At 44.6% G+C, this 12,507-nt stretch overlaps 1 protein-coding gene across 2 annotated transcripts in view; it reads left to right on the forward strand.

Moving 5' to 3' along the window:
• Positions 1–12,507, forward strand: part of MBD6 (methyl-CpG binding domain protein 6) — an 80,785-nt gene that overhangs the window by 22,304 nt on the left and 45,974 nt on the right. For both annotated transcript variants that reach the window (XM_088465901.1, XM_088465902.1), the window contains exons 2-3: positions 10,466–10,654; positions 11,573–11,709. In XM_088465901.1, the coding sequence (XP_088322027.1) occupies positions 11,597–11,709 (113 nt within the window). In that variant the 5' untranslated portion in view covers positions 10,466–10,654; positions 11,573–11,596. The remainder of the gene's footprint in view (positions 1–10,465; positions 10,655–11,572; positions 11,710–12,507) is intronic.

Below are 12,507 nucleotides of genomic sequence, written 5' to 3' on the forward strand. Positions count from 1 at the left end.
GGTCTCGCACCAAAGGGGGCGTGCTGTCGATGTTGATTGACAGCACGCCCCCTTTGGTGGGCGTGCCTGCCAGACGGAGGCGTTCCCATGGGAACGCCTACCGTCTGAAGCCGGTCCCACTGACATCACTAGTGATGTCAGTGGGAGTGATTTTGGCTCTGATAGAGCCAAAATCACTCCAGGGCTTGTGGCAGGGAGACCCTACCGCAGGGTCTCCGTCGCAAGTCCGATGGTCGCGATGGTCCAGACCATCGCGACCATCTTTTTGGCCGCTCGCATATGCTGTGGGTGGTCACCCACAGCTATACGAGCGGCCAGGAGGCCGCTCCATTTTCATGGAGGAGGGCCCAGATTCAGAGCGATTGCTCTGGTCAGAGCGTTCAGCTCTGAATCAGGCCCTGAGTGTGAATGAGAGAGACAGATCTACTGTAAATTGGGGATGTAGTTAAAAGGCCGGCGGTCTAAATGCCGTTGGTCTCTATCCCGACTGCTAAAGGCCCGACGAGGGACTTAAGATAGGCGTAGAAATACCTATCCTAATCCCGACGCCGGATGACAGACCGATGCCGGACCAAATGAGGCAAGTCCGGGCATCTTAGCACTTAGCCACGCGCGGGGGGAAGGGTTAGGGACTCCCAGGAGGACTTAGGGTTAGGCACCCCTGGGGGGGACTTGGGGTTAGGCACCACTAAAGGAGAGTTAGGGTACTTACCAGCGCTAGTCAGCATCTAGCAACAATTTAATAGCTCCATCAGGCGCGAAGGGGGCGCAGTTAATGACCATTTGGCAAACCGTGGTAGCTTGACCTGATAAGTGTAACAAATGACATTCCTTGGCGGTGACATGCATCCTCACAGCATTCTTTGTTCTCATTGCTGTATACCCAAGCTAGTGTTCACATTATTGCTATTTCATTGATAGGATGCTTAAAACCAGGTAACCTCTTTCTTGATGGGTCCATGAATGAGAATCAAGCAGTTCCAATTATCTAAAGATTTGAGTAGCATCATTATTTAAATATCCACTCTTTATGGTGCAAATTTTTGTTATCATTCTTAGGGGCATATTTATTATTAATTGCAGCCTGCGCCCATTAGCAAAGATTCCTTTGCGTTGCAGTTCGCTGCATTAAGGAAGTTTTGATGGCGGAAATGTATCATACCAGAGTCGCCAGGACAGGGGAGGACACTTTACTTACTGCTTCGGCCCCTGCTGCACTGCTTTCTATGCGTCCATCGGCGCACGTGCAAGCAGACGTCCTACGGATCCCTCTTCCAAAGAAGTCTACAGTAAGCAGCTTATAGGCTACAGTGGCTAACACCATCTTAAGGGCCAAGATGCTTAGTAAATTCGGCATTGAAGCAGCCCCTATAAAACACCCCCCAAAAACACCCACAAATTTGATTTGATAAATAGGCCCCTTAATTGCCTGTCTGTGTAAAGTGGGAAGTGATAGAACAACATGTGACAAATTGGATAATTGAAATGTTTGCTAGGACACACAGTATTTCAAGAGTGGTGTCTGGTGAGCTTATGAGAGACTTATGGGGGGCATCCACTAGACGATTTTATCCCTGTTCAACCTCTTAACGATTTTCCCTTGAAGATTCCCTTGAAATATGATCTTCCACTCTGAACAATTTGCAAAAGATCTAACAATAAACTATGTTGTTTTAATCTGTGATTGAGAGCTTTCAGCTATAGTGGGCAGACAGTGGTTCATCGTTTGATCGTTCAGCGTGAACGATGTGTAAACGATTTGTAAGCAATCAAGTGAAATTGACCTGCATGTTCAGTCGATGGAGGAGACGATCAAACGACCAGCGGGAGCGCACATCGTTAGAAACAATTACTGCACGATTTGCAAACGATGTTTGAACGATTATCGAACGATTTTATCATTATCGTTCAACTTTATCGTCTAGTGCAGTGATTTTCAACCTTTTTTAACTCGCGGCACACTACACAAGATTTTAAAATTGCCAAGGCACACTATCCGGCGATGCGGTGTGCGCGGACTATGAAAAAACACACTACATTAGTTCCCACAGGAACAAAACACACTACATTGGCCCCCACAAGAATAAAACAATCCCATTGGCTGGCCTAACAGAAAAAAAAAACCACATTGCTCCCCACAAAAAAAACAACCATACCACATTGCGCCCCACAGAATTGCTCCCCACAGAAAAAGAAACCTATGGCTGGCCCCACAGAAACAAAAAACAAAACAACATTGTTCCCCACTAAATAGGCAAATATATGGCTGGATAACATATGGCTGGTTCTCACTAAAAAAAAATGACATGACTGGTTCCCACGAAAAAATAAACTATGGCTGGTACCCACGAAGAAGAAAAAAATGTCTGGTCCCCACAAAACCCACATTTCTTCACCCCTTATCACTCACACTGCAGCAGGATCGCGTGCGTGCGGGCGGGCTTCCAGGCAGGCTGCAGAGCCTGCCTGGACAGAGCGCGGGCTGGCTGATTGGCGCAGGGCGTTGGCTGGCAGAGCAGGCTGGAGGGCAGTGGACAACGCGGCGTGCGTGACCTGTGATGTCACGCCGCCGCATCTTTGCAGGTCACTACCCAGTCGCGCCTGAGTCTCCCAGAGGAGCTCAGCGGCCCGGGATGCTGAAGTACAGTAAAATGTGCCCGGTGGCTCTGACAGCCCCGTGGCACACTTCACAACCGGCCACGGCACACTAGTGTGCCGCGGCACACCGGTTGAAAACCGCTGGTCTAGTGGATACCCCCCTTAAGTGAGCCGGGGCAGAACATATACATACACCTGCCCCAAACAAGGCTTTGTGCACTTTGTGAATGAGATCCTATGAGTTTAATAGAGGAAAAGCCACTGCACTTCGGCAGAACAAAGATTTGAATCTGGTTATAGGCGTTTTAAAGGCACCTTTGAACAATGATATGGTGCTAACTAAAGGCGCATATTCACTACATGATATAAATGATGTAACGACATTGTCGTTCAATCATTCATTAATCTTGCAGTGAATATACCGCTCCCGCTGGTGGTTGTCGGCATCTGTCATCGCCTGAACATACTGCCCAAACTGACGATACCGTCAGGTTGTGCATGTTCGGGGATGAGGGAGGGTGCCTGCACTGAACGACATATCGTTCAGTGTGGGCACAATATCCACTGCACAGCATAATGAATGATTGAACGATAACTATGTGGTTATCGTTCAGTAATTCATTAGTCGTGTAGCGGATTTGCACCTTTACACATGTTGCCACAGAGGCTAAAAGACAACCCCATCTGGAATTTAAAACTTAGTTACCTCCCAAGCACCCCTTACCACCAGTCAGTCTGTTACTCTGCTTTACTGAGGACGACATTGGTCCAGGTATGAAATGAAGTTCATACATCCCATTATTTCTCGATCTTCCCCTACTGAACGTTTTCACAGTCACTTAAATGACCTTTGAAATTTCATGTCCTGCAATCTGGGCACAGGCAAACTGCAATGGCATTCATTTTATTATACGTTTTATGGGGATTAAAATTAAACTAAATGTCAGCCTGGAGGAGCTTTTATCCCACTCCATGGATTCATGTGAATTGGAATAGATTATATGCTTAATTTTGAGAGGTGATATGTGAGCAATACACAGCTATTTATTATATATGTCTTTAGTTTGCAATCTGTGTAATTTGTAATCCTGAGAATTGAATACATATTGACTACACAGAGGTCTATAAAATGTTTTTGTGCTTAGTGGGAACTCTTTTTTTGGTTTTGACCCCGCTTTCATTCCGGTTTTATGTGAAAAAAAAAAGAAACCTATTACAGTTACTTGTCGTAATGTGGACTGAAATATACATTTCTCTTTGTCCTATGTCTTGGTACCATAACCTATAATAAATAAGAGTGTTTCTGTATACTAGTCCGCACAATTAAATGCAGATCATATTGCTGTGATGCTGTGAACCAAAGGACCATAAGGAAGCATTCTGCATAATTCAAATATGCATAGAATTTTGTTGAGCAGTCTTAAAAATATATTATTACATATGCATGTTTACAGTGTCATTGGGCCTTGGCTATACAGGTGTTTGAAATAAGATCTGTTTAACTCTATTATCCTCAAACTTGTGGTCAATCCTCAAGAGGTGGGTGGAAAAACAAAAACCCACAAATTCTGACAAACTCCAAGCATTGATTAAGCAAGAATGCGTGGCCATCAGTCAGTATGTGGCCCAGAATTTGATTGACAGCTTGCCAGGGCAAATTGCAGAGGTCTTGAAAAAGAAGGATCAACACTGCAAATATTGACTCTTTGCATAAACTTAATGTAACTGTCAATAAAAGCCTTTGACGCTTATGAAATGCTTGTAATTTTACTTCAGCATACCATAGTAACATCTGACAAAAAGGTCTAAAAACACTGAAGCAGCAAACTTTGTGAAAACCAATACCTGTGTCATTCTCAAAACTTTTGGCCATGGCTGTATAGTACAACTGCTTACTCTGTAAGGATACAAGATGAGTAATGTTCTGCAATTTAAAGTAGCCACCCAGCATTTTAGACAAGTCCTTAGAAACTGGGCAGTTGGTGGGCAGAACGTACATGTTGCAGCCGTGTATGCCTGCATCTACTATCTAATCTATATGCAACATTAAACTTTATAGAATGCCTATGTTATTGATCAGCAAATCGATAAAACTGAGAAACTGAACATTCCAAAGGTGGACACATCTTCTGTTCTGTTTGCTTCAACCATGGACTGTAGTATTTGACCTCAAGAATATAAGAGCCTTTATATTTTTGAACCCCGCTCTAAGGGGCATATTCAATTAGGTGCGAGACTAGCAAAAATCCTGCGCCCTCAAGGTTTTTCGTGCAGGTGCAGGATTTTTGCTATTCAATTAAGTGCAGGGTTTTTCAGGTTTTGAGAGCCAGGGTTTTTTTTTTTTCTCTCGCACCTCCAGAGCAAATCTGATCTTTCCTAAAATTAACGGGACTTGCTCTGGGACCCATGGCGGCACCCCCCGCTGAGGACTAATTAAGCAATTGGAAGTTTCCAATTAGCTTAATTAGTCCTTAATTACTCACCTTCTGAATCGGTGTCTTCTTCCAGCGTCGAGAGCCGGATCTTCTGCAGCAGGGTGAGTGTGTATGAGTGAGTGAGTGTGAGTGACCCTCTGTGTGTGTGACCCCCCCCATCCTGTGTAGGTGTATACCCACCCTTTAGCTGGTGCTGGGAGAATTACTTCTCTCAGAAGCCCCCGTCCCAGTAAAAAGAGGCAAGGGAGCCATGAAAACCCCCGGACATGGCGATCACTCTTTTTAATTGGATACCGCGGGTATCGGGAGTGCGCATCCCCACTGTAATCCAAAATTGGGCGCAAGGTTTTTTGCTTCGCTAAACCTCGCACCCAATTGGATATGCCGCAAAATGTGAGAACAAAATCAAACTTTGAAAGAAGAAAAATAGACAGCTAGGTTTCGCTCAGTTTGTGGATTAGTGTGTTTAACCATTGCAATCAGAACTATTGCTAACCTAAAAAAAATCAAGCATACAGTCATGCATTCTTCATAGACAAAGTTTATCAGTAGATATTGGGTTGTACTGAAGAGCTCAGTGACTGTTATAGGATGCCACCTTTACAAAAAGGCAGCTTGTAAGCTTTCAGCTCCGGTTATCTGTACTTGTTACTGAGAAGTGGAAATGTTTGGCACAACACTCAGCTGCTAAGCAGTGGACCGCACTAAAGCTCACACGGTGGGACCGTCAAGTCAGTGACTACTTCCAAGGGCGGATTGGTATTGTATTGCTGAAAAATCAGAGAAGTGATAAAAGATGTTTCAAAAAGAGTTAATGTCCTTCAGGAGAGAATTCTCTGCAGGTCTGGACCCTTTCTTGTTCAGTGCTCTTATTGAAGCAACAATGGTGGGAAATTATTTTATGAAAGGTCTGTAATTTGCAAATCCCAAAAACCTTTATTTGCCATAAGATTTTTTTGGTTGAGCAGAATTAATGATCGCCTGTACCTTTTAAAAGTATCCACATTAAATCATACGTGAGATATTGACGATCCGAAGAAGAAATGTTATTCACTTCAAATTCTCTTTCAGTTTTACTCTTAACACTGCCTTTACATGGTGGTAATATTCAGAGAAAGTGAGGACCTTGTCCAGATACATGACAAAAAAATCCATACGTATATATTTTATAAATGAACCTCTGTTGAAGCATTATATGGCCTAAATACTGCAGATGCCTCTTCCGGGGCTACAACGTTGCTTGGAACAGTAGGTTCTGTGCCCAAGGGCACCGATTGTGAGAGCAGGTACTAATTAACTGGGCCCAGGCATGATGGTGGTGTCGTCGGGGGCCTGAGTCCGCCCTTACCTGTCAGTGGCAGCAGCCTGTGTCTCCCCAGACCAGCAAATACTGCTGTGTGCTGGGCTGCAGTGGGACTAGTGAAGCTGAGGGGCACACAAACGCCCCCCTTCACGCCGCAGCAAATACAATACTTTTTTTTTTTTTTTTTAACAGGCTGGGTCATACCTCCTTACATTAGGTCAAGTCCCCTGAAAGTACCAGGGCCCAGCACTACTGTACGTCCCTGTCTGTGCCAACTGAATATGAGCATCAAACGGATTGGCTGAAACTGGTACAGGATGTATTTGCATATTTGACCTGTGAGTAATGTGATGGCAATCATGAATTCCTAGAATGTTAGAAAGAAGCTAGTCCATAGCCTTTGCTTATAGAAGCCCACTTTCTCACTTGTACTACTTGGTATTGTGTTATTGTTGTAGATCAGGAGTGGGGAACCTTTTTTCTGCCGAGGACCAATTTTGATATATATAACATTATTCGCCGGCCCAGTGCAGGCCACGCCCCCTCCCTGTGATGTCATACGGGGCGGGGCCACAATTGCCGGTGATTACAGCAATGCCCCGGGGAGCTGCAAGGGCAGCGGTGTAAACTGTATGAAGGGTCCTAAAGATTTTGGCTGCAGGGTTCCATTTTAGGCACCCTGCTAGCTAGATGATGCTAGCAGAAAAAAGCTCAGAGGCCCAGACCAAATGATTCCCAGGGCCTTATACGGCCACTGGGTAGGAGGTTCCCCATTCCTGTTGTAGGGGTTCTTTCATAAGAGGTGGTGACGCATGAAAATAGGAGCCATGCAATAATATAAATGACATCTGGTCAGAATGTATGAGATAAAATGTACACTGATGGCTGTGCAAAAATGTGAAAAATAATACTGATAAGTGGCCCAGGCAGGTGACTATACACAGAATAGTCATAGACTGAGCAGAGGGCATGGCAAGTCCTAAGGACGCAATATGGTCGTGGGCTGAGAAGAGGTCATGGTAAGTAGCTATATACAATATGGTCATGGTCTTTGCAGGGGGCTTACACTTGACTATCCACAAAATGGTCAAAGTCAATGCAGCCAACCATCTACAGAATAATCACGTTGCAGGCAAAGGTCAACAGATTGGGAATATAAGAAAAAGCCACTTTAATCAATAATGCAGCACCTGCCTGCACCTATATGGTCTAGTTAGCCAATCTAAAAGCTCCGTAGGAGCTGAGGGCCTGATTCAGAGCCGAACGCTCTGACCAGAGCGCTCGCTCTGAATCAGGGCCCTCCTCCCTCAACTTGGAGCGGCCTCATGGACGCTCGCATAGCTGTGGGTTACCACCCACAGCTATAGCGAGCGTCCATGATGATGGTCGCGATGGTCAAGACCATCGCGACCATCGGGCTTGCGACGAGACCCTGCGGTAGGGTCTCGTTGCCGCAAGCCCTGGAGTGATTTTGGCTCTATCAGAGCCAAAATCACTCCCACTGACATCACTAGTGATGTCAGTGGGGCCGGACTCAGACGGTAGGCGTTCCCAGGGGAGCGCCTCTGTCTGGCAACCACGCCCCCGGCACGCCCACCAAAGGAGGCGTGCTGTCACTCACCATCGACAGCACGCCCCCTTTGGTGCGAGACCCATAACGACGGCTTGGCCGTCGCTATTCGGGTCTCGCGCATGCGCACGACTGAGCTCCCTCCATCGTGCGCATGCGCAATTCGGCACCATAGACCCGCTTGCGAGCGTCCTGCGCTCGCGAGCGGGTCTGAATGACCCCCTGAGCTCTCTCAGGGAATCCAGCTATAATGTGGTTATGTGACTGCACTTTAAACTAACCATCCAGACATATTAGAGGTGTCCATAATAACCTAGCAGAGAGCATCTACATGGTGCAGTGGTATGTTCACTTGGAAATGAATGCCGAGTTGCTACATACTATTTATTTCTCTGGTGACAATTTGTGAGCACCTTTTATTTGATTTAACTTCTGTTTGGCTACCATGGTATTTTGTCTGTCTTGTTTTTCTTTCTTGAATTTAGCTTTATATGCCTTAAATGAAATATCACCAAAAGTGTTGTTTTTGTTTCTGAAATCTTAAATGGCTTGCCCACTTTGGGTGGGCGTCCATCATGAAATTAGGGCTACATAGGACTTTGGGATAACAACATGACTGCAGTTTTTGATAGCAAAAATGGACTGGGATGTTTGAATGATTTCCTAGAGATTTATATGCTAGAATGGGAGGTGAAGACTAGTGAACGTGGCTCCTGATTGGATGGCTGCATCTCCTGTCAAGCCATGTGCTGCTACATTCATTCCTCATTCTAGTCACAGCTGGTTTGAATCTCCCACCCAGTAAGTACTCTGCAAAACACTCAACACTCTCTGCACTCTGACTGTCAAACATTGTGATCCTACAGCTCCTATTTTGATTATGGGTTTCTGTGAAAGTCCTGCTTCTGCCTCATCGCTTATCTAGGACTTCTCAACACGTGCTATGTTGTGCTTTATCGGATTGATAAAGCATCACAAATTTGGCAAGAAAAAAGCTGAGTAACCCTGATCTCTATCCAGCTGAGTTATTTCTGATTTCTATGACAGCATACTTTCTAGGGTGATGAGTTAGTATCTTGTATATCTTATTATGATACTAATATAATGGCTGATATTACATCGTGGGGGCATCTGCTAAAATTGGTTACACAGAAACCTGTGAAAAAATAAAACGTCAGGAAATGAATAGAGAAAAATGCCCTCCGCTTATAAAATAGCAGCGCAGCTTAGGTACTTGTTCTTCTATACCAGTTCTCAAGGTTAATATTGTGTGGGGTTTTTTTTTCCAGTTTTGTCATATTTGCTACTTCTATTACAGAAATATCCCAGTGATAACCCGCACCCCTGTTACGGTAACACCCATCCCGTTCCATGCCAGGACACAGGACGCTCACGCTGCGCTATAGGCAGTCAATGCTTTTACTGCACACCCTACTAAAGAATAATGTCATTCCTGTTTTATGCCCTCCAACAGAAATGTAGTTCGTCCTATCTCACGTCTGTCAGGATATTCCAGGTAGCATAATGTACAGCCATTAAAGGTTGTAACAAACCAATTTGAAATGTAATTTTAGAATGATGGTGGAGATAAATTGGCAGCGCCGTCGCTTTGCATACCTAAACTATCATGCAGACGGTGGGCTGTCAGTGCACTAAGTAGGATAATAAATTAATTTGGGTGCTGAAGGGTTAATGCAGGCTGACCCCCCTCCTTCATGACTCCTCCTCCAGATGCCTATTCTGTCTTGTGGGAATGACTGCTATTCTTCCTGAGGGTAATAAATGTCAATTTACTGGCTGGCAGGCTCTTTGTCCTGGTTATTTCCTCTGGTTGGAGGAGAGAGAGTGTAGAGGATGATCTTTCCCTTTCCCCTGTCCTCCCAGCCCTGTCTGTCTATCTGTGCAGGCACACACACCGCTGACATAAACACCTTACTCCCTTATCAAAGCCAAAACCAATATGGCAGCTGAGACAGACGGTTTGAGTCTGCAAAACAGGCTCCTGTCCATATTGTCCTGCAAGTGAATCTAATGGAGACCTGCCAGTAATCTGCTTGGTGAGGGCAGGGTGAGGTTATTATCCCTATTTCTTATTCCTGGCTGTATCAATAAGCAGGCAATAATTATGATATTGAGAATGTCGCCTGTATAACTGTTTATAATGCTTTTAAAGCCATAGATATATCTCTGTTTTAAATGAGTCTTGAACTGTAACTGTGGGACCAATCACAGCATTCAGAGCAGCATTAGAGGGTGAGTATTATAAGTAAAATAATACACTCGCATCTGATGAATGGCTGTTCAGTACTGGCAGATTGGCACAGTTTACATTTGGGGGGAGATGTGTTTGTGGGCTCAGTTGGAGCAGGACTGTTGAACTTAGACTGATCATTTATTGCCAAGTGCCATACGGTGACTTCTGAGTGTACAGTTGAGTTTGGAAGCTATAGTACCCTATCTACAGTCCTTACATAACCTGTCTTTGATGCCAGCGAATTTCAGGTATTCTGACTTTGACTATTTCTTACAATAATGTCCATGTGTTTCCTATTTTTGCAGGAAAGATGGATCCCTAGCAACCTCAGTGCACAGTTATCTTGCAGCTCCAAAGGAATTCTCAAGGAGCAAGTGGCTAACGCTCAATCTTGCCTCTTCCCACAACGGGAACACTACATGCTGTTACTGCGCAATGCTAGGCCGTGAGGATCGCATGCAGACCTAACGCCCATACTGTGCCGCGATGAGCAGGTAAATCCAAGCCATACCCATGTACATGCTTTTATGCTGGGATGACAAGGATATGAGAACAAAGTGCTAGGGGTGGGCAATCCATTATACATGCAGAGTTCTGCGTAGAATTCATTATTAAATACACTTGTTCCACTAGTCATTGAGGTCGCATTCCCTTTGTCTCTACAGTAATGAATGTGAGCAAGTATTGTATCTACTTTCTGCTTAAATATTTGTATTTATTATTATTATTATTATTATTATTATTATTATTATATGGCGCCACAAGGGGTCTGCTGCACCTTACAAAGTACATAGACAGAAACAGTATGAACAAAACATGAAAAAAGTGACTAAAGGTGCGTGTCCACTAGACGACAATGAAGGACTTCACAATAAAGATATCATTATCGTGCAGTCGTTCATTATACTGTGCAGTACCCACACGGAACGATATGTCGGTCAGTGCAGGCACCCTTCCTCATCTCCGAACATGCTCAACCTGACGATATCGTCTGGTTGACCATCATGTTCGGGTGATGATAGATGTCAAACGACCAGCAGGAGCCCGCATCACTGGTTGTTTTCGACCTTTTACTGAATGATTTATGAACGATTAATGAACGATTGAACGAAAACGATGCAGTTATCGCTCATTTTAATCGTCAAATGGACACGCACCATTACAGTAAAGAACATTGCAGGACATGGACAAAGTTTATAAACCTTGCTGCAGCGTCATAACACCCAAATGTGCAGTAGGGCGGCAGTACCCAAAAGGTTTGGTGCCGTTGTAGGCAGTGGGGAGGAGATGATGGTATTAGTGACGGAAGGAAAACACATGAGGGAAGAGGCCCTTGCTCATTTGAGCTTACCATCATAAGGGTATTAACAGTCTAACACTGTAAACACCACCGATATGTATTTTCCTGATAGGTACAAGAGAGAAGAGAGAACAAAATGAATGGCGGCAGTGAAAGTGGAGGAGGAGATAACTATGGAGGGTTGCCAGCGGTCCAAGTGCCAATTGGCTGGCAGAGGCGGGTGGAGCCGGGCACTGTGGTATACATCAGGTGAGTATATCAATACTGATATTTATCAGTCAATACTCAAGTGTATTAAAGTATCATTTCTTGGCCTATATAGAGTGTTTTATATGTATGTAATATAAGTTGAAATGTAACAATGCCACATAAATACTCATAAGCAAAGTTGTCTTCTAATTCTGTTTATAATAAGATATTATATAATGTGGTGTTGTTACTTTTTAAATCTAAACAATATTTTAAAATGAGTTATTCTGGGCATACCTTATACAGTTATTTGGCCAATTCCCCTGATATCGGACGATCGGCCAGATAATTATACAGTGTATTTGCGCTACGCCCCACAAACTATCAGTCTGTCTGACATGCTGAATTATCTGACCTATCCGACAGATCTGATAATATGTGAGCTGCAAGTCGGCATTTCCCCTTTTCCTTCCCAGGGGAGGAACGCAGATTTCGTGGCCATACACTGCAACATATCTCCCCGTGTATGGCCACATCATCTGCTGTCTGTCAGGCTGTCATATACAATGTCTGGTGGTCTGACAGTGTATACCCATCATTACATGCAGTATTTTTGTATGTTTATGGGGCTTGTAAATATTTTATAGTTAATGTTCATATTTCTTTACTATTTCAAGAGAGGAGGGGGGCCCGAGTGCAGTCTCTGTCCGGGGCCCCCTCCTCTCTCTCCGGCAGCCAGCTGCACACTGAGCGCAGCGCCGCACTTGTAGACTCTTAGTACTAGCATGCCCAGAGTCTACAGCGCACGGGCATTTTCCCGGTGTTTTCTCTTCTGCGCATGCTCAAAATGCCGGGAAA

The sequence above is a fragment of the Taudactylus pleione genome, unplaced genomic scaffold (genome assembly GCF_031769625.1).
Source record: "Taudactylus pleione unplaced genomic scaffold, aTauple2 ptg000065l, whole genome shotgun sequence".
NCBI lineage: Eukaryota > Metazoa > Chordata > Amphibia > Anura > Myobatrachidae > Taudactylus > Taudactylus pleione.